Source organism: Typopeltis vanoorti, chromosome 14 (assembly GCF_054136105.1).
Source record: "Typopeltis vanoorti isolate ZY-2024b chromosome 14, IOZ_Tvanoo_1.0, whole genome shotgun sequence".
NCBI lineage: Eukaryota > Metazoa > Arthropoda > Arachnida > Uropygi > Thelyphonidae > Typopeltis > Typopeltis vanoorti.
The window spans coordinates 34,286,359-34,312,454 of record NC_143562.1 but is presented as its reverse complement, the minus strand read 5'-3'; the positions used below and the strand labels follow the sequence as shown (position 1 = coordinate 34,312,454).

General features: G+C 36.5%; 1 protein-coding gene across 1 annotated transcript in view; it reads right to left on the bottom strand.

Moving 5' to 3' along the window:
• LOC150099358 (uncharacterized) overlaps positions 1-26,096 on the bottom strand; it is a 222,978-nt gene that overhangs the window by 45,775 nt on the left and 151,107 nt on the right. Inside the window, exon 9 of the mRNA XM_090404325.1 lies at positions 13,835-13,927. Coding sequence (XP_090260451.1) covers positions 13,835-13,927 — 93 coding nt within the window. The remainder of the gene's footprint in view (positions 1-13,834; positions 13,928-26,096) is intronic.

Here is a 26,096-nt window from a genome sequence, read left to right as displayed (position 1 = left end):
TTTAAAAATTTATGTTGCTCTCCCCCCCCCCCCCCCACTTATCTAAAAACCTACACTACATTTTTTGTACCGTGGGTTGGCTACGGATTTTGTTCTCTATTTTCATCAATTATACACATGTACAGGGCAATTGTACATAATAAAACTGATTAAGAATATGAAAGTGTAACTCAAAAATTTTTATTACCAATAGAATCAAGAATGCTAAATAACTTCAACATGCATGCCTCTCATGGCAAGTAAGATGCCCAAGCAATAACTAATTTCCCTCCAATTGTTCTCCATCATTTGTGGTGTAAGTGTTTCTATTGAAGCAATTTTATTCTGGTTCTTTCACAGGGGTCTGGTAAACAATGTCTATGTATCCCCACAGGAAGAAATCAAGTAGCATAATATCGGGAAAACATGGAGGTCATTTCATGGAATCAGTCCACCATGCCCAACCCAGTACCTAGGAAAATGCATGTCAAGAAATTCTTGACATGCATTTTCACCACATCTGGCTGATGATCTTCCAACTGGGGTAACAGATACAACTGTAGCATGTCCAGATAATTCACTGCTGTTAGTTTTTTCCGCAAAGGAAAAGGGCCCAAAACTTCCGAATATGACAAAGCACACCAGACATTTACTTTGAACTATATCTTTTGAATATTTGAATGGTGTGAGGGTTTTCTGATCCCCATAATCAGCAGTTATGATGATTTATCCTTCCTGATATACAAAATGTTGCTTTATAACTAAATATCCATCTCTGAAAGTAATTTTCATCAGCTTTGACTTTTGACAAAATGTATTGGGCAAATTAGAATTGGCAAGGTTTATCATCTGGCTGAAAAGCCCGCACAAGCTGCAGTTTGCAGGCATTGAGTTGAAGGCGGTTATGAACAACTCTCTCCAAACAGTTACTTGTGGTGTACCTAACTGCAAAAGAAGCTCATTTAGTTGCCTTTTGTGGGCTTTGATAAAATGCTTCATGGATTTGATCAACATCTTCCTGCAAAGTTCTCGGTCTTCCCACTCCTTTTTGGTGTGCTGAACACTACCAGTCTCCTGAAATTGCTTTAACCAATGTCATATAGCATTATCTGAAGGTGGATGTTTTCCGTACTCAGTTCTGTAATGATGTTGCATTGTGATAATAGACTTTATTTCAAAAAAACCAAAGTGCATGCATTTTCTCAAATATTTGCCATTCTGAAGTTTGACATCATATTATCTCCCAGATATCAATGCAGCAGGTACAGCATTGCCAAATATAACTTTTTGAACTACACTTTCATATTCTGTAACCAGTTTTAGTTGTTTCCGGTTTGAAAATTACAGGTCAGGGAAACCCCAATAATAATTTAGAATTACCCTGTGTGTGTGTGTGTGTGTGTGTGTGTGTGTGTGTGTGTGTGTGTGTGTGTGTGTGTGTGTGTATTTTTTTTTTCATCATTGTATTTTTCATTTATTTTTACATAATCTGGAAATCCTGATCTAGAGACAAAACATGGAACTTTTTCAAGCCATTTCAGCCTCCAGTAAGTAGGAAGTGGTCTCACACCAGATGATGACCTTCATTTCCTACCTAAAGACAATCACAAACATTCATATCCACTGGGCCAAGCAGGCCGGCATGAATGGAAGTAATTTCAATTTCAAATCGAGTGAAGTCGCTAATTATCAAAATGGAAATTAGATAATATAACATTTGTGACTATGGAACACAGAAGAATCTAGTTGGAAAGAAGAGGAAAATTTTTCGAAACAAAAAAAAAAAAAAGGTTCTTGCCAAAGATATACAGAGGAAAACAAGAAATTAATTGAGGACATATATAAATGTTTTAGAAATATTCATATATGTTAAAAAAGGAATAATAATGTTAACTGCAGGATTTCTGCTCAGAACACAGGCTTGTCACTAACATGTGTCCTAAGCAGAAATCTATCAGTGAATAGCATGGTTTAGTCATAAACCATGTTACAGCATAATAATGTACATAAATCCAAAATAAATGAACACACACAACACAAGAACATTTTTGCTGATTATGTTTTGATAGTAATGTCTTCAAAATTGGTCAAAGATATAAGAATTTACAGGTGATTTCAAACACAGTTGACTCTCACTATAGTGAATTAGCAGTAATCATAGGAACAGTTTGTTAGTCGAACGTTTGCCATAGCAAATTTCTCTTAGCATTGCCAAAAAAAGAAAAGAAAAAAAAAAACACAAATGCAAAAAAATAAATAAATAAAAAATAAATAAAAAACACATCATCATCATCAATATTGTCATATCTAATATTTCTTCTAAGATACTTCTGACTGCATCAATCTACCTAGACCTTGGTCTCCTCTGGGCCTTTTTCCTGCCATCTTGGCACCAAACAACTGCCTTGCTCACCTTTCTTCTTCCATTCTGCTTAAGTGACTATACCACATTGGATTGGTCCTGCTTGCACATTCTTGAATGCAAACAATGTCATGTTTTCTAACGTCTTCATTGTTAACATGATTCTGCCACTGATGCCATCTGTTCAAGCCCCTAATTTTTCCAAGAACTCTGATATCTGTGGTCTCCAATCTTTGATCAAGTGTTTTATTTCTAACCCAACTCTCCGATCCATTACTTAAAAGTGGTTTGAACACTGTTATGCATACTGCAAGTTTAGTATTTTGGCTAATTTCTCACTTACTCCATATAAATATATTCAACTGGCTCTCCAGCATACAGCTTTGTTGATTCAGTTGTCTATTTCCAAATTTAATTTGCCATCCTCACTAAAAAATATGTGCCTAAATAGCTGAAATATTTTACTTGTTCTATAGGTTCTGCATTGAGAATGCAGCTGAAGTGTTCTATGTTCCTGCCTATTTTCAGAGTTTTGATCTTATTGTATGGGGTGCTTAAGGGTGAAAGGTGTATAACTAGGAGGAGATTTCCATGTAGCCTTTTAAGGAATGTGGAGAAGTGACCATGCCTTCTGACCTAATGTAAAATCCTTACCTTCTTGTGGTGCACCCTGTTAAGTATCTACCTGGATACTGAACAAACGAGGATAAGCTCACAACTTGGGATTTAGCCAACCAAATTGTATTCTTATTGACTTAAACCACAATGTAAAATGATTGTACAACATGACAGAATTTCATGCCACCCAGTTAAACAAGGCCCCCCATTATTTTTGTCAGGGAACCAGGGCGAACAGCAAAAAGACAACTACTGGAACAAATACCAGAACACATCTCAACTCAACATTGGAAGAGTTCAAGATTAGTACTATCAACATAAGAAGCATTAATAGAAAAGAAATAGAACTAGCAGAAGAACCGGATAAGTACCAGATTGACATAATAGGCATAACTAAAACAAAGCCAAAAAAACAGATGAGATCTTTCTAAACAACAAATAAAAAATGTTATGTTCAGGCAATAATAATCAAGAAAAAGAGGGAGTAGCTATAGTATTCAACACTAAATATGAAGATTATATTCATCAATACCATGTAATATCAAGGGAATATTATTATATTATTATTATTACCCAAGACCCCATGGAGTCAATGACTCATCTAGGAGGTCCTTTTATCATACAAACAGCTCATCACATCATGCTTTAAACATACTCAAATTCTCTGCAGACACTACACTCTCAGGCAAGGCATTCCAATCATTCACAACTCTGCATGAAAAAATCCTGCTTCTCACTCCCCTACTCACACGCTCTTTATACAGTTTCCAGGGATGACCTCTGGTTCTCCCCCGATCTCCCACTATTTTCTGTAGAACCTCTCTAGCACTGATCCTATAACAACCCCTTACTAACTTATAGGTCTCTATCATATCTCCCCCTCTTCCTCTTGTCCACCAGACTTTGCAAGTTGCATCTTCTCGATCTTTCCTCATACTCGACATTCCAGAGGTTAGAAACTACCTTAGTCAGTCGCCTCTGGACCTTTTAAAACATCTATAATAAATTTAGTTTAATCCTTTATCCCAGTGAGAGCAAACAAAGTTTGGGCCTGAAAATATCTTCAGGACTGAATATAGTGTTGTACTATCTTACCTGGGTAAGTAGTACAACTCGTAGCAAAGGTGGAGCAAGCTACCAACAATCCTATCCCATTATCTCCCATAATGCAAAACACATCTCCTTGTGGATATGTATACTGTTATGTATTAAGAGATTGGTCACTACCCAGACTAGGTTCGACCTTTATTGAGGTCTCTTCAGTGGGAGCCAGGCCCAGAGTTGGAGATTGGAGATACCAGGCAGAAGAAGTAGCAAGGTCATCTTTACCTATAGGAGTTGCCAAAAGGTTTGCCACCTTTTTTTATTAAATTACTCTGGATTTAGAGAAAGATGTTGAAAGTTTATTTTTCACTAGGTTAGACTATAATAAATTTAGTTTAATCCTTTATCCCAGTGAGAGCAATTTGGCAACTCCTATAGGTAAAGATGACCTTGCTACTGCTTCTGCCTGGTATCTCCAACTCTGGGCCTGGCTCCCACTGAAGATATCTCAATAAAGGTCGAAACTAGTCTGGGTAGTGGCCAATCCCTTAATGCATAACAGTATACATATCCACAAGGAGATGTGTTTTGCATTATGGGAGATACTGGGATAGGAGTGTTGGTAGCTTGCTCCACCTTTGCTATGAGTTGTCTGGTGTTGTACTACTTACCCAGGTAAGATAATACAACACTATATATTCAATCCTGAAGATATTTTGCAGGTGCAAACTTTGTTTGCTCTCACTGGGATAAAGGATTAAACTAAATTTATTATAGTCTAACCAAGTGAAAAATAAACTTTTGAAACATCTCTTCATCCTTCTGAAAACCAAGTAATCAAATCTGGGCACAATAGTCGATGTGTGGCCTAATCAAAGCCTTATACAATGGAACAAGAATCTCCCTACTTCTACAAGTCAGTATCCTCTGCATCATTCCCAGAAGCCTTTGTGTTGTCTTCACAATTTTGGCTGTGTGTCCTCTAAATTTCAGATCCTTATCCACTATCACCCCCCAAATCTCTTATTTCCACCACCTCCGACAATATATACTCACCATGCATAAATTCTGCATCCCATTTTTGTTTTCCAAATTTTAAAACCTTACATTTTGCAACATTGAACTCACATCCCCATTCCCAATCATTCAATTTATTCAAGTCTTCTTGTAAGGCCACAACATCTTCACTACTCTTCATGGTTCGTTGCAACTTTGCATCATCTGCAAACAACTGAATATCTCCATCCAAATCTTCACCTATATCGTTAATATACAAGTTAAACAGTAATGGCCCCAAAATAGACCCCTGAGGCACTCCACTAGTGGCTTTCCTTTTCCTGGATATCGCTCCCCCATACACATTGTTGATACCTATCAGATAGCCAATCTGCAATCCAATGCACTAATCTAATATCCAACCCCATCTGCTCTAGTTTGACTATCAATTTATCATGAGGTACTCTATCAAAAGCCTTTACGAAAATCTAAGTATATTACTGTGTATCCTTCTCCTCTGTCCAAGGAAGCAATCACTTTATTGTAATAAGTAAATAGATTACTAAAACATGACCTCCCTTTTACAAATCAATGCTATCCATCAAAGATAATACCATTGTTGTCAACCCAATTCTGGATCCTAATTCTCACAACTTAACTGCAACACCTGACACACATATAGGCCTATAGTCTGATGCTTGAGTTCGATCACCTCCTTTATGAAGTGGCACAATCTTGTCCTCCTTCTACTCCTTAGGAACTTGACCGAGTGCAAGACTCGTATAAAAAAAATATGTCAAGGCCAGTGTCAACTATCTGGTACATTCCTTCAGAATACGTGGTGATATATTATCAAGTCCCACAGCTTTATTTACATCTAGTTTGCTCAACTCCCCATACACCTCTTGCTCACGTACAGTCAGTCTCTCTTCCCCATCATCAATTGCTCTCAATCTCTCCATGAAGTCACATTCACAAGATTGAAAGACCTTTATGAACTGCTCATTAAGTATCTCCACCACACCTTCTGCAACAGCTGTCTTTATACCATTTTCTTCAATCAATGTCATCCTTACATAATCATTCTTTCTATTGCTGACTACATGTCAAAAGAACTCCTTAGGATTCTTTTTGGCTTCATTAGCTAACTGCTGTTCATACCTCTCTTTAGCTACCCTTACTAACCAAGTCACCCACCTTGCCTGGTCTTTGTAGTACTCATGGAATTGGCTATTTCTACTTCTTTTATGCTGCCTCCATAATGCTCTTTTTCTCTGTATCACATGCTTAATCTCTTTATTCATCCATTTCACACTACCTTATTTAACCTTCTCACTCTTGGAATACATTTAGACATTGCATCTACTAGACAGTTTTTGAAAAAAACCCCAAGCTGCATTGATCTTTTTTCCAGCTAACTCCTCATTCCATGCTACACCCACAAGCTGTCTCCTGAGCTCTTCATAATCACCCCCCTTGTAGTTCCACATATACCCTTTTCTCACAGGGGTCCATGCACTGCTGGCAACCACCCAAATAATCACCTCATGGTCACTTTCACCAATTGGTGAATGATTTGATACCTCATTGATAGTTACATCCTCTGATGAGATGACCAAATCCAAGACCCTTAATCCTCTTGTGCCCTCTGTTACATACTGTCTGAGGTAGTTATCCCTGATACCACTTACTCGATGTGATCTCTCCATGCTCGACTGTGGCCATTTCCCTTTCTGCTTGTTCATTTTAGAACCCTTTTCAATTCCAACTGTTTCCTCTTGATCCCAGGTCATCCCATTCCTTTCCTATCTACACATGCTCTCACATCCTCTTGGAGCATCCACCTTTCTCACGCTGTGTATCTCTGTTCCACCCTGAGCCTTCCCATTTCCCTGTTCATCTTGCACACCTGCAATGTGGGAAAACGTCAAAATGGGGAACTGAACTATGAGACTTATTTGTGTTTATGGTCCCAAAGAAAATTCTACCAAGGAAGAAATGGAGAAATTTTTTGAGGCATTAGAAAAGGCAGCTGGCACAATGAAAAAGGAAAAGTTGGTCCTAGTTAGAGATCTAAACAGCAGAGTAAGAAATGATTAGTAGGAAATTCTCTGTCTGCAGAGAATTTGAGTGTGGTTAAGCTGGAGGTATGATGAGCTGAGTGTATGGTAAAAGTACCTCCTAGATGAGTCTTTGACTCCATGGGATCTTGGAGTAATAATAATAATAATAATTACTAGACATACAGAAATGTTTTTGGAAAAATTTGGAAAAAAGCTTTGCGCTTTTTTCCAAATAATGGTAAATGCCTGCTGGATTTATGTTCAAGCATGGATTAGTTTTTACTAACACCATGTTCCAACATAAAAATGTGCACAAATTCATATGGAGAGAAAATGCAAGAAATAAGAAAGTCTCGATGACTATGTTATAGTTAATAGCAATGTTTTCCCCTGATTCAGGACACAAGAGTATACAGAGGATTTGAAATAGGAAGTGATCTCAATTTAGTTTTGAGCAGCATAAAACTGAATTTTATTGCAAGAAAGTTTTAAAATGAATCAAAGTTGAGCAGTTTTCAGAGGTGAACTGTACACTACACTCAAATAAACAAACATCACTGAAGAAAAAATGAGAGTTAAAAACAAGAACCAAGCAATGGAGATTCAATGCAAACTCTGAAAAAAAAACTGATCAATGAAGCCAGAGAGGCATATGGTGAGGTTGTCTATAAGGATAGAAACATCAGAACTCCATTGTGGACTCAGGAAGAAAAAGAGGAAGTCAAGGAAGAGAAGAAAGCATATTGAAAGTTCCTCGCAAGTCAGCTTGTGTTCTTAGAGAATACAGAGAAACATGTAAGAATGTGAAGCAGTGTGTAAAACTAGCTAAACAATGATCATGGGAAAACTTTGGTAGAATGCAGAAAACAAATATCAAGAAGTTGGCAAAATATTGCAGAGGCTATTGTAAAAAGCTTATAAATGGAGGAAAAAGTATACCATAAAAGGAATCAGAGATGATAAAGGTGACATGAAAATTGAAGATAAAGATATTCTAGATATCTTGAGTAATTACTTTGAAAGATTGCTATATGACATAAGTAGTGTCAGCACCATGGTAGAAAACTCCCAAGAGGAATGCAATCAGGAATACATATCCATATTTGAAGTAGAAAAGTCATCAATGTGGAAAGTGTAGCTACATGGAGGAAATTTGACCAGAAATACTCAAATACGAGAGGTATAAAAGTGTTAGAGTGGCTGCATTACATAATTCAGAAGGCCTGGTCAAAAGGTCAAATTCTGGATGATTGGAGCAGAGCTCTCATAGTACCCATCCATAAAAAGGGAAATAAAACTGAATGTGAGAATTACAGAAGTATTTCACTGCTCAGTGTTCTTGGTAAGATTTATGCAAGCATACTTGAAAAATGGAGGAACAATGTTGGAAGGGAAGCTTGGTGAAGAACAAGCTGGATTCAGGCCAAATAGAGGTTGTCATGATCAGATTTTCAAATAAAAACAAACAGTTGAGAAATCTTGGACATAACAAGGATTGCATTTAAGTTTTGTTGATCTGGAAAAGGCATATGACAAGGTGCTAAGCTCTTCAAAATGCTACAGTTACCTGAGTGGCTCCATAAGTTTCCAGTTGGCTAACTTTTAGAGGTGATAGAAAGAAAACAACATAATTTCCCTTTACTTCAACACACTTTTCATATCTTTGAATTAATGTTTCTATGCCCTTGAAAAATTAGTCTGTACTTTTGTCTGCAAAATGGCTTAAAACTGCATCTTTTACCTCATTGTCATCTGCAAATTTTCTTCCTCGAAGGTCTTTCTTCAGTTTCGAGAAGAGGTAGCAGTCACTAGGTGCTAGATCTGGGCTGTAGGGTGGGGGTTCAATCTCCTGGAAGCCATAGTCCTTCACTTCCATAGTGAAGTTCACCTACTTCACGATAATGCACCAGTAGGCGAACACTATGACTCAGCATTCCTCATATTTTTCTCCTGTATGGCTTCATGCTGTCTGCGCAGGAGTGAAGCATAATATTCTGCATTCATGGTGGTATTCGTTTCCTTGAAGTCAATCAAGAGAATTCCCAGGCAAACCCAAAAGATTGTTAATCTTCTTGGTAGACTGAGTGACCTTAGCTTTTCTTGTTGGTGCTTTGCCTGGTTTGCATCACTCCATGGATTCCCTTTTGGAAAGAGGATCATAATAAAGGACCATGGTTTCATCCCCAGTGACAATGGATTCCAACACTTGTCTCTGATTCCCTTGGCAAAACTCTAAAAACATGTGAGAATAGGTCACATGATGCTCCTTCTGAATTAAAAAGAGAAGTCAGACCCACCCAACCTTGCTGAGATTTCTTTGAACTTCAGTCATCTGACATTGAGCAGTTCCTCCTCAACAAAAGACATTTTCCTCAGTCATCACTTCCGCTGATCATCACAAGGATCATTTTTGATGCTCTCTCTTCCTAAGTGAAACTGTTTAGCCCATTCTGTCATAGCAGAATATGAAGGAGAAGCATTCCCAAAACACCATCCACTCATTGCTTGATAGCACTTGGAGAAAGCCCTTCCTTGGTGAAAAACTTTATCACAGTGCAGTACTCAATTTTTAATATTATAGTCACTTAGCATGCCAAGTTAGTCAAATGAGTGCCTCCAATTGAATGATGCAAGTAGTGAGTTGAAACTGGTACACTAAGCTTCCCATAGATGGTGCTATCTGTCACACACGGAGTTTTAAAATCAGCATGAATTTTGTATGTCAGGCCGGAAACATTTGAAACCCACCTTATATATGGTGTAAATGGGACATTATATCAAGCAATACATAGTCTCTATTTAAGTATACGTCAGCAGTTAGAATTGAATTAGGTACAGGAAGATGATTTGATGTTAAATCAGGTGTGCAACAAGGGTGCACATTATCTCCACTGTTATTCATTATTTATATGGATCACATTAGGAACGAAAGTAGTATTAAAGCTGACATCAAAATTGGATATATTAATCTTAAGCTCCTTACTTTATGGAGATGTTACACTCCTAAATAAATCCAGTATAAGTCTGCAGTATACCCTAGCTAAACTAAATAACTGTTGTAATAATGTGGTATGAAAATCAGCAATAAAAAGACACAGACATTGAAAATAGGCAGAAACATTGAAGCATCAACTGCATCCTGAATGGTGAACCTATAGAACAAGTAAACATTTCAGCTATTTAGGAACAATTTTTAGTGAAGATGACAAATTAAATATGTAAATAGGCAGAATTAGTCAAATTGGTATCGTAGTAAATGAGCTGAATAAATTTATATGAAATAAGAAAGAAATTACTCAAAACACTAAATTAGCTTTATACAAGACAGTGTTCAAACGAAATTTAATTTATGGTTCTAAGAGCTGGGTTAAAATAAAACACTTGATCACAGACTGAAGACCTCTGATATGAGAGTTCTGAGAAAGATTAGTGGAGTGAACAGATGCCATCAGTGGCAGTATTTCATTAAACATGAAATAGCATTCAAGAATGCGTTAGTAGAGCTAATCTCAGGTAATAGAATAGAGAAAAGATTAGCAATGACCCCAGAGGAAGACCAAGATGTATATACAGTAATAATGAGACCATTATCTCTCATTATCAGATCTCATTATATGAGATCTGATAATGTTGGTAGTCTTGATAGATAACAGATTAATGGTGAAGGAAAATTGTTGATGGGAAGTTAGTAACAGTGCAACTTTTCATGTGGTGCTCTCATCATTATCTGTACATTACTGAGGGTACATATCCAGAATTTGATGATGATCTTATTGTTCATATCCATGCCAAATTTGTTACAGCTGTAATTCAATTTAGAAACTCTTGGAGATCTGTACTGGAAGTTTTACGAGGGTGGGTGGGTGCTGAAAAGTTGTGATAATCATCATGAAGAAATTCAGATAGAACCTGTAACTTACACATTATTCTCCAAATTCTCCACAGTGTTACACACTTGTTACAATGTTGCTGCATCATTTGCAATCCTCTGAGAAAAAGTATTTCCCTTGTTACACAAACCAGTCCTCAGCTGCAGATATTACTTCATTATCTGTGGTAAATTTTGTTCATTTCAAGTGTTTCTTTAAATATGGGAATAGAAAATAGCCAGATGGGGCCAGATGATGAGAAAATAGGGTGGGTGAGGCAGATATTGAAAGCCCAAGTTGTGTATTGTCTGTTGTGTTTCACAAGCAGTGTGAGCAGGTGCATTATACTGCAAAAGCAACACACCTCTGCTCAGTTTCCTGCAGCATTTTACCTTCAGTAACCTTCTTCAATTCCTTCAGAGCTGTTGAATAAACTGCTGTTTATTCAACAACTGCTGTAATAGCTTCACCTTTTTTTTTTTAGGTACTTCGTAAGGAATTACACCATCCATATCCCAAAAGACAATGATAAGAACCTTCCCTGCTGACTTTTGGGTTTGAAACTTCTTTGGCCATGGAGAACCTTTGTGTTGCCACTCCATTGACTGTTGTTTGGTCTCTAGGTCATGGTGATGAAGCCATGTTTCATCAATAGTCACAATACGAGCCAAAAATTTGCACTTGACTTCTCAAAATGACCCAAAATCCCTTGAGATGACAGCACATGTTCTCTCTTTTGGTCAGCATTCAAACATTTGGGAAGCCACTTTGCTGATAGCTTCTGCATGTCCAGATGTTGATGGATAATCACCCCAACTCATTCCCTTGATATCCCCATAGTCTTTGCAATGTTTTTGGCTGGTATTCATCTATCATCATTGTTCATATGAGACAGTCAATAAGGCTTTTGTTATTTCTTATGTCTTCTTTCCACTTGAACTTGTGAACATCTTTATTTTGAAACATGGTGTTAGTAATGACTAGTCCATATACTGAGCAGAAATCCAGCAGATATATTATTAGCCTTCCTCCTTTTTTTTCAAAATTTTCCAAACATTTCAGTGGCATCAAACCTGATATCAAAATTAGAAATATTCAACTTGACTTTTAACTTGATGATGTTGTACTACTACATAAATCCAATACAAGTCTTCAGAATTCTTAAACTAAATTGAATATTTGCTGTAGCAAATTTGGAGAATATATATGGATGATGTAAAAGATAAGCTAACCACTTGGCCAACCATGAAAAATGGATAATGTATCTAACCACCACAATATGAGTTTGAATCCCACTGTGTGCATGGTTGTTTCTGAACATCTTTAGATGGCAGATGAATTTCACCACCCAGTATGGGATCACGACCCTGCTTACTGAAGTCCTGAAGTGACTTAAAAGTGTTGTGTGATTGGTCCTTGGATGGACTAAGGATTTAATAATACTGATATTTATGGATAATTAAATATTTACTGATAGATATGGCTATCCAAGGGGTCGATAAATGTCTAGGGGTCAAAAGGGGAGGTCAATAAACACCTAAAACGATTTTGAGTAACACCTAATAAACATGCAACGCCAACTGGCTGATCGGCTGAGCCAACAAACACATCCTTCTCATTAGCCATTCCAAGTAAATCAATAAAATGTAAGCAAATTTTTAATGTTCTTTATAAATTTCATTAAATATTACTTATTGAGAAGCAGTAATGAAGTAAAAGGGTGAAGGAATTATTATTTTTAAATTGAGAAATTTATTATTGATAACATTTATTCATTTATTTAACATGATGGGGGTCGATGAGGGATCAAGGATTCCATGAAGGGATCAATAGTCTAAAACGTTTGCCGACTCCTGCTCTAGACTAACAACCTTTTATTTTCCACTTGGTAAGATTATAATAAATTTAGTTTAATCCTTTATCCAAGTGTCTGCAAACAAAGTTGCGCCTGAAATATCTTCAGGACTGAGGCAACTTGTAGTAAAGATGGACCAAGCTCTCATTACTCCTTGTCTCAGTATCTCCCATAATGCAAAGCACATTTCCTTGCAGGCATTTATAATGTCATAAATTAAGGAAAGGGCTACTACCCAGACTAGTTTTTCAAAATTTATTGAGGTCTCGTCAGTGGGAGGCAGACCCAGAAGTGGTGATACTAAGGCAATCCATCGCTTCTGCCTTAGTATCACCACTTCTGGGTCTGCCTCCGACTGACAAGACTTCAATAAAGGTTGAAACTGGTCTGGGTAGTGGCCCTTCCTTCCTGAAGATACGTCAGGAGCAAACTTTGTTTGCATACACTTGGATAAAGGATTAAACTAAATTTATTATAGGCTAACCAAATGGAAAATAACCTTCCAACATCTTTCTCTAAATCCAGAGTAATTTAATAATAAGGTGGTATACCTTTTGGCAACTCGTATAAGTAAATATGACCTCTCCATTGCTTCTGCCCTTAGTATCACCACTTCTGGGTCTGCCTCCGATTGACGAGACCTCAATAAAGGTCGAAACCGGTCTCGGTAGTGGCTCTTCCCTTAATGCATAGTATTATACATATCTGCAAGGAAATGTGCTTTGCATTATGGGAGATACTGAGACAAGGAGTGATGAGAGCTTAGCCCACCTTTACTACAAGTTGCCTCAGTCCTGAAGATACTTCAGGTGCAAACTTTGTTTGCATACACTTGGATAAAGGATTAAACTAAATTTATTACACTAACAACCTTTCATGGATGGAATTCACATTAAAAAAAGTGTCATCAAGCACCACAGGTAAATTATTTACAGAATGTTGAAAATTCTTATTAGGATTTGAGTGAAGCATATCAATATGATTTCAACTTCAAAATAGTACTTTTCTTTTCATTAATAGTTAAAAAATTAGAATAAGAAACACATACTTTTCAGCTTTCTGTTTCGTTGTTGCTCTTCCTTCCAATTCTTTTGACACTCATTAAGAGTTTGTAACAAGTCTTTATCCAGATCAACTTCTCCTAAATACAGAATATATTTTTTTTAATTTTAATTTATGGTTATAAAACATATTCATACTTCCAAGAGGAATCTAAATACTGGAATAAAGGTATTATGTTTAAATCCAGTCAGTAATTTTCTAGAAGCAGTAGCTTAACTGTATTAATCTAGAATCAAGTGGGGGAAAAAAAAAAAAAAAATCTCTAAAAATAATCATATCTGGAGTTGTGGTGAAGGTACAGGAGAGATTGGTGAGAAGTAGAATACAGAAATGGGTTGATAACAGCACTATTCTGTGTGGATAATATCAGCATGGTTTGTTAAGGGAGATCCTATTTTACTAACTTACTTATGTACTATAGTAATGTCTGCGTGGTTAGCCTAGTGGCTTTGCACTTCGCAACTATATGCCTGGGGAAGGAGTGTCCCGGGTTTGATTCCCGTCGCTGACGTGAGGAGCTTAAGGATCTTCCTCAGCCATAGCCAAGTTAGCTGGTCTTGGGCGTGGACAGCAGGGTTTTCTCCCCCAGTGTATCTGGGGTTTTTCATCTCGCAAGCAGGCAAACTGGCCCTGTGAATACACACGGATCTACAGCCATAAATACTTAACCCCCCCATGAGGGGGGCTCAACTCACCCCAATAGGGACGGGGGGAGAAAAGGGAGTAAACTCCATATGAATAAATAAATAACTAAACTATAATAATGTGACAAAGACCTTGGAAAGGGGAGATGCACATACAGTGGTGTACTTGGATTTTGGAAAAGCTTTTGATAGACTACCACACGACAAGCTGTTAAATAAATTGAAACATATGGGATTTGATAACAGATTTCTGATTTGGATCAGTGACTGGCTGTCAGATAGGTATCAGAAAATTATATATGGAGGAGTAGTATCCCAAAAGAGCAAGGTCACTAGTGATTTACTGCAGGGGATCAATGTTGTTCAATTTATATGTTAATGATATTAGGATGGGTTTAACTAGTGATATGCAGCTGTTTTCAGATGATGCAAAATTGGTGAGAGCAATGCAGAGTCAAGCAGATGGCCTTACAGGAAGACTTGAGTAGATTGCATGAATGGGCACGTAAGTGGAACTACCAGTTCAATGTTGCAAAGTGTAATGTTTGAGATTTGGTAAGCAATAATGAGATGCAAAATATACCCTTGGTAGAGAAACTTTAAAGGAAGTAGAGGAGATGAGAGATCTGGAAGTGATGATGGACAAGGATCTGAAATTCAGGGGCCACATTGCACAAGTTGTGAAGACGTCACATTGAATAATGGCAATGATGTGATGGACCCTGACATGCAGAAATAGAGAGGTTATGATGCCATTGTATAAGGCCATGATCAGCCTCATGTGAATTACTGTGCACAGATTTGATCACTAGGTTTTCATGGTGATGAGGATATCTTGGAAAGGGTCCAGAGAAGATTCACAAAGGTGGTGAGTGGTCTGGAATGTAGAGTACGAGAACAGATTGAAAGAATGTAAGTTGCAAAGCCTAATGAACAGGAGAGGGGGGGGGATATGATTGAGATATATAAGTTAGTCAGAGGTTATTATCAGGTTGATATGGAAGAGATTTTTTATAGAATGGGAGAAATGGGTAAAATAGGAGGCCATCACTTGAAACTGTATAAGGAGGATGTGAGCAGAGGAGTGAGGAGCAGGTTCTTTGCATGGAAAGTGGCTGGCGAGTGGAATGCAATGCCTGAGTGTGTTGTGAATGAAGACACATTGAATCAGTTTAAGACAGGGTTGGATGAGCACTGTGTGCAATAGTGTGTACCTCCTACGATGAGTCTCTGACTCCATGGAGGTCAGATGTTAATAATAATAATAATAAACATTCATTGCTCTTTCATAGCCTGGTAGATGAGGTTAACTTTCTGAAATTTTAAAAGTTTTGAAAATGAAGAAGAGTTGATATGAATATAAACCTTATAAAGTATATGAATTCTGCTCAAGGAGCCTATATATTTGTTTTTCAAAAATGAACCCAAAATACAGCAGTTAGAAGGGTCAATAATTTGGACTCTTTCTAAACAATATAAACACACATGCACATGCATTTATTTCAAGAAGTGTGGTACACTGAATTGCTAATCTAACCTATGTCGATCTTAGTAGAGGAACTGTTCTATCAGATAAAGGAAGTGGTTATTCAATTAATAGATGGTACAGACTGATAGATTAATTGACTTGAGCCTTCACTCCCTGTGTGGAAGTTATGTCCACAATCTTTAATTTCCACTGCATGCCCAGTTCCTTATTGAACCTCAATCGACATCCTCTCAACTATAATTCACCTCAACTATCCAAGAGAAGTACAATTGTTTGTTACCAATACTGATCTAATATAAATTGTTCCCAAACCTACCAGAATACCAGTTAATCTTCACCATTCTTCCAAACACTGAACCTTTTTTTTTTAAATTAGCTTAGTCTCTCTCCCTCCCAATAAACCGTAAATATAAGTTATTTTCTTTGTAACTCTGACAGTAACCTTGTCAATGATTCCTTTTTTTTTCCATAGATAAACATTTTTTTTTTTGAATCAATCAATCTCCACTTTCTGTCCTATGGCACTACAAGTGGGATGACCTCTGTGATTTCTACATCTCTTTCCAAAAGCCTGCTCACTGTTTCCACTCTTCCAATCCAAATACCTAGTGCAGCTAAATATCTGAAATGATTCTTGCTAGAATAAAGATCTTCATTCCAAACTCTACACAAAATGTGAGACTCCCCCATCCCAATCCTCCAATAAGTACGTGTGGATAGGCTTATGTGTTCGTCAGACATTTTGTAATAGATTTCACGGTTTGATATGAACACAGATGGATAAGAAAATAACTATTTATTAAATTAAAAGCTAATATTTCGCTGGTATTATATCCAGCATCTTCAGAGCACACAACACAAAGTTGGTTACAAATGCCAAACAACCACAATCCAGTGTAACAGTAGGGCTAGTAAAAGTAATTGCAGCGTGCAACACAAGACTAAAGTCCTAATATGGCGCCATCTAGGTTAAAAAAAAAAAGTGTATCAAATAAGTGTATCAAAGCAGTCCAAAATAGAAATTCAGCATACTGAAAAAAAAAAAAAAAAAAAAAACCATCAACAAATCCATAGCAGATTTTGTACGGACAAAATGCAAAAAAAAAGCTAACATTCTGTTCGAATGGTAGTGTCAAGCTTTCTGCTCTCTTACTGAGACTATGGACATACCTTATTTTCATCTTATGGCATATAGAAGGTACCATATCAAACCATGATAGCATCACTTAAAGATATGACAGACATCCTTTCTTCAGTCTATTCCTCCCACTATAAAAAATAGCCTACAGCATTTCTTCTCTCTCTCTCTCGGGGGGGGAGGATGAAACCCCTAGAGTGCGCATCCCTTGGGTGGCGGATAGGGGGAGCCCACCATGTGTGTGTGTGTGTGTGTGTGTGTGTGTGCATGCGTGCGTGGAGGGGTGGGGTGGTCCGAATACACTGAATAAGGACTCGTGGAACAACAGGGCCATAAGGGGCAATCATCTTGATTGTAAGGAAAGCGGTACTCCCATGGGCCCCTAGCTGGATCTATCCTCTTCTACTCTGAGAAAGATCCAATTACTTTAATCTTTCCTATAAGGCCTTATCAGCTAACTCATCTTATTTTATGACCCTTATGCTATTAGAGTACTCAAGGGCCATGGGGGTCTTTTCATTTCTGGCCTAACAACTATGCCCTCTCTATAAACCTTACTATAATTCTTCTATAATCTACTCTTTCCCCCTTCAATATACCCTATTCCTCCTATGGGTTTAAATTCAGAAGAAGACTAGTTCAGAAGCCTTAAGGTAGCAGACCTACCATTGAATTATTCCATCATCAGGCTAGTCCCCTGACATGGAGAACATTTTACTTGTAAGCTGACAGAAAAAGTTAATCAAATTAAATCTATGGGAAATGACCCTGGAATGGAAAAGGTAAAACAAAAATGGAAACGACAAAATATAATACACACAGCAAACTGGAATGTAAGAGGAATAGCATATAAAGAAATAGAATTAGACTAACTATTAAATGAAAGAAATTTTAAAATAGCAGTAATCACTGAAACAAAAAAAAAATTAAAAGGAACTATGAGAACCGAAAATTTTAATGTGATATACAGTAGAGTTGACAAAGACCAAAGAGCACAAGCAGGAGTCATATTTGGATTCATAACTCCCTTTCAAAACAGTTACAATATTATAAATTATGGAATGAAAGAATAATAGAAGCTAGAATAAAAATAGATAGAGGCTATTTAACAATAATTGGTTTATATGCCCCAGAAGAAGGAAGAGAACAGGATAATATTGATTTTTATAATCAGCCAAAAAACATATATAATAAAATAAATAAAAATGATTACGTAATTTTAGGAGGAGACTTAAATGCAAGAATTGGAAACATGAAAATTAATAATAATATAGGAATACATGGAGAACATACTCTAAACAGGAATGGTAAAAAATTGATTGACTTTGTAGTTTATAATAACCTAAAAATAATGAATTTCTTCTATAAACATAAAGACATACATAAATATACTTGGGCAGCAAGAGGATGGAAATCAATATTAGATTATTTTATATTAAATGAAAAGACATCAACATTTTCACTAGATGTTAGAGTTCACAGAGAATATGAAATAAGCAGTGACCACTTCCTTGTTAAAATAAAATTAAGATTACTACCTAAATGGCTACAAGTAACAAGAACAGAAAGAAAATTTTGAAACATTTTGAAATAAACATTTGAAACATTTGAAATAAAACTAGACTATTGAATGGGGGTGCTTAAGGGTCAAAGCTGTATAACTGAGAGGAGAACTCTACATAGCCTTTAAAGGAATGCGGAGAACCAACCAGGGCTTCTGACCGAATGTCCAATCCTCACCGTCTCGTGGTGCACCCTGCTGGGTATCTACTTGGATACTGAATGATCGAGGATGGGCTGGCAATTTGGGATTTAGCCGACCAAATTGTATTCTTATTGGTTAAACCAAAATAAAATATGATGGTACAACATGACAAAATTTCATGTCCGGTTAAACAAGGCCTCCGTTGTTTTCGCCAGGGAACCAGGGCGAACAGCGAAAAGTCAGCTACTGGAACAAAATCTGAAAACACATCCCAACTAAACATCACCAAAGTTAAAGATCGGTACTATCAACATAAGAAGCCTGAATGGCAAAGAAATGGAGCTAGCTTAGGAATTAGATAAGTACTAGATCGACATAATAGGGGTGACTGAAACAAAAAAGATCAAAACTGGTGAGATCTTTCTGAGCAATAAATATAAAATGTTATATTCAGGCAATGACAATCAAGGAAAAGAAGGAGTAGCCATAGTATTCAACACAAAATACGAGGCTAATCTTCTTGAATGGCAGTCAGTCTCAAGCAGAGTAAAGTGGGAATGGGGAACTGGACAATGAGACTTATTTGTGCCTATGGTCCCACAAAAGGTTCTACTAAGGTAGAAGTGGAGGAATTTTTTGAGGCTTTAGAAAAAGCAATTGACACAATGAAAAAGGAAAAGTTGGTCCTTGTTGGGGATCTAAATAGCAGAGTAAGAAATGATTGTGAGACATACAAAATATTTTGGGAATGGCAAATATCTGTTGGATTTCTGCTCAGGACATGGACTGGTTATTACTAACACCATGTTCCAACATAAAAATGTGCACAAATTCACATGAGGAGAAGAGGCAAGGAATAAGAAAAGTCTCATTGACTATGTCATTGTTGATAGTGATGTTTTCTCCATGGTGCAGGACACCAGAGTGTACAGAGTATTTGAAATTGGAAGTGATCACTATTAAGTCTTGAGCAGGATAAAATTGAATTTCATATCGAAAAGAGAAACATGTAAGAAAGTTTTAAAGCGAATAAAAGTTGAGCAGCTCTCAGATGTGAACTGTAGACTAAAATACACAAAGATTATTGAAGAAAAAATGAAAGAGTTTGAGAACAGGAATCAAACCTTGGAGATTCAGTGGCAAACTGAAGGAAACATTGATTGATTCTGCCAGAGAGGCATGTGGTGAGGTTGTCTGCAAGGATAAAAAAATCCAAAATCCCTGTTGGACACAGGAAGTTAAAGAGGCAGTGAAGGAAAAGAAAAAAGCATATCAAAAGTTCCTGTCAAATAAGTCAGCTTGTGCTCTTAGAGAATATAGAGACAAATGCAAGAATGCTAAACACTGTGTAAAACTAGCTAAACAAAAGTCATGGGAGGACTTTGGCAAGAATATAGAAAATAAATATCAAGAAGGTGGCAAAATATTTTGGAGGTTGTTGAAGAAGCTTAGGAATGGAGGAAAGATTGCTGTAAAAGGAGTTAGAGATGATAAAGGTGACATGAAAACGGGAGAAAAAGATATCCTTGAAGTATGGAGTAATTATGTGAAAAACTGCTAAATGAAACAAGCAGTGATGATAGCACAGTGGTAAAAAACACTGACCAGGCATGCAGTCAGGAATACATATCCATACTTGAAGTAGAAAAAGCCATCAAAGGATTGAAATGTGGAAAGGCAGCAGGAGTAGATGATATTCGACCAGAAATGCTGAAGTATGGTGGTATAAAAGTCTTACAGTGGCTGAACTGCATAGTTCAGAAAGCCTGGACAGAGGGATGAATTCCCGATGATTGGAGTAGAGCTCTAATAGTACACATATATAAAAAGGGAAATAAAACTGAATGTGAGAATTACAGAGATATTTCTCTACTGAGTGTTTCTGGCAAGATCTATGCATGTATACTTGAGAAACAGTTGAGAAGAATTGTGGAAGAAAAGCTCGGTGAAGAACAAGCTGGATTCAGGCCAAATAGAGGCTCTCAGGATCAGATCTTCACTTTACAACAAATAGTTAAGAAAGCATGGGAATATAACAAAGATCTGTATTTAAGTTTTGTCGATCTGGAAAAGGCATATGATAAGGTACCAAGAGAGAGAAGATATTCAATATGCTACAGTTATATGATGTCAATGGGGCATTATATCAAGCAATACTTAGTCTTCATTTGAGTTGTGAGTCAGCAGTAAGAATTGAAGGAGGTGCAGGAAGATGGTTTAATGTTAAATTTGGTGTGAGACAGGGATGTACATTGTCCCCTCTGTTATTCATTATCTATATGGATCACATTATGAAGGAAAGTGGTATTAAACATAATATCAGAATTGGAGATGTTAATGTCAGCTCTTTGCTTTATGCAGACGATGTTATACTTCTAAATAAATCTGCTACTAGTTTGCAAGATTCCCTGACTAAATTGAATAACTGTTGTAATAGATATGGTATGAAGGTCAGCAATGAAAAGACAAAGGCAATGAAAATAGGTAGAATTGTTGAAAATGTCAACTGTGTTGTGAACAGGGAACCTGTGGAACACGTAAAACATTTCAGCTACTTAGGCATGATTTTTACTGAAGATGGTAAATTAAATATGGAAATAGACAACAGAATCAACAAAGCTGGTATGGTATGCAGTCAATTGAATAAATTCATATGGAATAAGAGAGAAATTAGTCGGAACACTAAATTAGCTGTACACAAGACAGTGTTCAAACCAGTTTTAACTTATGGATCTGAGAGCTGGGTCAGAAGTAAAACACTTGACCAAAGACTAGAGATATGAGATGCAGATATGAGATTCATGAGAAAGATTAGAGGTGTGAACAGATGAAATCAATGGCAATATCATATTAAAAATGAGGATATTAGGAAAGAACTTGACATTGTCAGCATCCAGAAATGTGTTAGCAGAGCAAATCTCAGGTGGTATCACTTAAACAGAATAGGTGAGGAAAGATTAGCAAAACATGTGTTCTCTGCCAGGTTGGTAGGAAAACGACCCAGAGGAAGACCAAGATATAGGTGGATCGATAAGGTACAAAGTGGCTTAGACGACAGAAATATAAGATCTGGTAATGTTGGAGTCTTGACAAGTAACAGACTGATTTGGAGGAAGTAGATAGGAAGTTAGTAATGATGTAAATTTTTCATGTAGTACTATCATATCCTGTACACCCCTTGAGGGTACATGTCAGGAATTTGATGATGATGATGAGAATCTTATTTGTGTGCTTAGATTTCATTACAGAAGTCTGATAACACTTGCAAACTATTTTTACAATAGGCACACTAGACAAGATTTAATAGTTTAAAACTTATGTTGAATTTTTTCTTGACAATTATTCATAAGACTATTACACTTTTTTTATATAATCTTTGTCAAGTAGCTTTATTTTATCCTCCTACATGTTTCGCCAATCTTTTTCTATTGGCATCCTCAGGGAATACAAACTAGTAAGCTAAAATGAAGGTTATAGACTAGGTTATAACTGATGGTTCTAATTCATACAAAAAATTGGTATTGTGCGTGACAATGTGTGTGTCTCGTTAACGTGATTTATTCGTTATGGCTCATTACGTAATTGTTATGAAAGTTCATTTCTTTGATGTTTAATGATCTGATAAAAGTTTTCCAAATTTCTGGTAAAATTAGACCTTGATTCTTGTTTAGGTTTTCATTTTTACGGGCGACTGTAGCTGCTTCTTTAAAGGTTCTTGAATGGTAGTTATCTTCTATGTATGGCATAAGGCTCTTATCCCACTCAATGTGATGGTTAGTAGAGGCAAAGTGGCATGAAAGGCCTGAAATGTCTTGTCTGTTATTTCTGACATATCCTATATGTTCTTTCTTTCTCGTTTCAAAGCTTCTAGAGGTCTGACCTACGTAACTAATACCACATGAGCAAGGTATATTATATACTCCAGAGTACTTGTAGAATGGGTGAGGATCTTTCGGTGATCTTAAAAATTTCCGAATAGTGTTGATTGGTTTGAATGCCACTCTGATCTTATGTGGTTTTAAAAGGTTAGCTAATTTTTTGGAAAGGTTGCTGACAAAAGGAATCGTAATTGTACTGATGTATTGGACGTCATCACGTTGTCGATGTGGTATATCAGTAAATAGAATCTTGTTATAGAGTCTTTTTGGGTAACCATTTAAAGAAAGTTCTCTGGATATTGTGGTTAATTCCGTTAGTAGGTCATCCTTGTCTGTCGTATACTGTATAGCTCTTTTCTTGAGACTATGGATAATGCTAAGTTTCTGAGCTATGTGATGAGCTGAGTTGAAATGGAGGTAACATATTTGTAGGTTTTCTGTATACAGATAGGTTGATACTATTATTGGATTGTTTCTTTATTAAAATGTCAAGGAATGGCAGTTTTTTATCTTTTTCCATTTCTAATGTGAATTTGATGGTATTGTGGAAACTATTGATTTGGTTGAGGTAATTCATTAGTTCTTCTTTCGTATGATCCCAAATGATAAAGATGTCATCTACATATCTGTACCAAATTTTCGGTTTTGGAATGATCTGGGTTAAGATTTTTTTCTCTAGATCTTCCATGAATAAGTCAGCACAAGGAGGTGAGAGGGGGCAACCCATAGCTAATCCAGTGAGTTGTTTGTAGATCGTTTTTTGCCAAATAAAATAGAAGTTAAACAGTGATTGAACAAAGTAGTGATATTTCTTGGGAACAAGTTGTCTAAGATGTTGATGACTTCAACCACTGGAATGTTAGTAAACAGAGATGTAATGTCAAGGCTTGCTAGTATATCCTCTTCAAAAATAGGGATGTTTTTTATTTTATCCATAAAATGTTTTGAGTTTTTAATATAAGTATCCGAGACGTGAATGTGTTGTTGTAAAATCTTCGCAAGATACTTGGACAGTTGGTAAGTGGGAGAATAGATTCCATCAACTATTGGACGTAATGGTATACCTTCTTTATGAATTTTTGGAAGGCCATATAATCTAGGAGTAAGTGAGTGCATAGATTTTAGTTTTTTTATAATTTCTATAGGCCAGTTATTCATTCCACGTAATAATTCATTGGTGTCATTATTGGTGTCCATTCAGTTTAAGTGATCTTACCACCTTACTGTAAACATAGAGTACAGTACATCACATATAAGTCTCACATCTGTCTGACCACAGATGCACTATCCCTCGACACTTCTGCACATGGCAGAAGAAGGCAAATTCATTCCAATAATAGGTAATCAATGATCAGTGCTTATTATTATACATCAGAAAATTAGCTTTTCTTTTATGAAAATTCTAGTTTTTAAAGTGGTAATTATTTTGCTTGTACAACAATTGGAAAATTTTATGTAGAAAGTATGCGATTCCGTGTGTTGGTGACAAATTCATACACCACCTTATTCCTTTCTCCCCTTCAACATGAATTGACTCTTCTTGGCACTGTGCTAGCCAGGGTTCCCACATGTGTGGTCGGACAGTAGTGACATATTGGATCGGCTCATGGTTATATAATCTGGATACTGTTCTAAAGAACAAATACACAAAATTTTCAAGCCACTTGAGGGTTCCAATAGGCAGGGTGGTGGCTTCACAGTGGGCAATGAAATTCATCTATCTTTAGACATTCATAGACATCTAAGTCCACAAAAGTGGGATTTGAGCCACAGTCTCTGGTTAGAGAGAGCATATACACTATTACTTGGCCAACCAAGTCACCGAATTAATGACAAGAATGCTAATAAGGTTATCGTTCTTTCTGACAGTTTCATTTTTAATATGATTCTGCCATTGATACCCATGATTTTCCTCAAAACTCTCATATCTGATAAGCCATTAGTTTTCCAATAAACTGTTTTATTTTTAACTTTTCCATTCATAAGTCAAAATTGATTTTAACACTGTTTAGTACTGCTAGTTCAATGTTATGGCAAAACTTTCTCTTATTCCATATAAATTGATTCAATTTGTTTCCCACCATACCAGCTTTTCTTATTATATTATCTATTTCTATATTTAATTGCCATCTCTAGAATTCTGAAGCTTTAGGAGCATAACATCATCCACAAAAAAAAAAAGAGGTGATTTTAATATTTCTCATTTTCATATCAGGTTTAAAACCAAGTCTTTCCTTCATAATGTGCTCTGTAAATATGATGAATAACAGTGGGATTAGGATTCATTCTTATCTTACTTGATTTTACATCAAACAATCACATACATCCTTCAATTCTAATTGCTGAGTCACCTTATATACTGCTACATATAATATATCATTTAGACTATATGTATATCTGTAACATTTTAAAGATATTTAAAGCTTTTTTCACACCATATATGTGTAGGATTTTCAAGTTTTTCTCTTGGTAAAGTAAAGAGCTGATTTTTAATGCCTCATTTTGATATCAGGCTTAAAGCCACTTTCCTTTATGAGGGTGGTCTAAAAAGTTCTCGGCCTCAACCATAGATGCAACATTATCGGCAAGATTTTTTTTTTTCTAAGTTGGTACATCTGTCATAAGCATCCATGTGAAATTGCAAGTCATTCTATCAAGTAGTTTGTTTTATACAGCTGTCTGAAGCAAGAGTGTTGTCTGTATCCCTTGAAATGGATAAAATTGAGTATTGTGTGGTTATAAAATTCTTTATAAAAGAAGGTTTAATGGTAAAAGAAATTCATTCGAAGTTCATAAAAGTTTATGGGCACTCTCCTCCTTCATTTCCGACAATTAAGAAATGAGCTGCTGAGTTTAAACATGGCCTTACCAGCCTTGAAGATGATCTAGGTGAAGGACATCCAAAAAGTGTAATAACACCAGAAATCATTGATCAAGTGCACAATATGGTATTGGATGACCGGCGAGTCAAAGTGTGAAAATGCTGAGATTATAGGCATTTCAAAAACACATGTAGGATATATTTTGTATGAAGAATTGCATATGAAAAAACTTTGTGTAAGATGGGTGCTACGCTTGCTCACAGCAGATCAAAAATGCACTCCCATGAAAATCTCTGAACAGTGCTTGGAGCGTTTTCACAAGAGTAAAACTGATTATGTGCAACGATTTATTACTATGGAGGAGACTTGGATTCACTGTTACACACCAGAATCCAAACAGCAGTCAAAACAGTGGGCAGAAGCTGGTTGTTCAGTGCCAAAGAAGACAAAGTCAGATCTATCAGCAGGAAAGGTCATGGCATCTATGTTTTGGGATGCTAAAGTCATTTTGTTTATTAATTATCTTGAAAAGGGTAAAACAATAACCAGGGAATATTATTCCGATCTTTTAG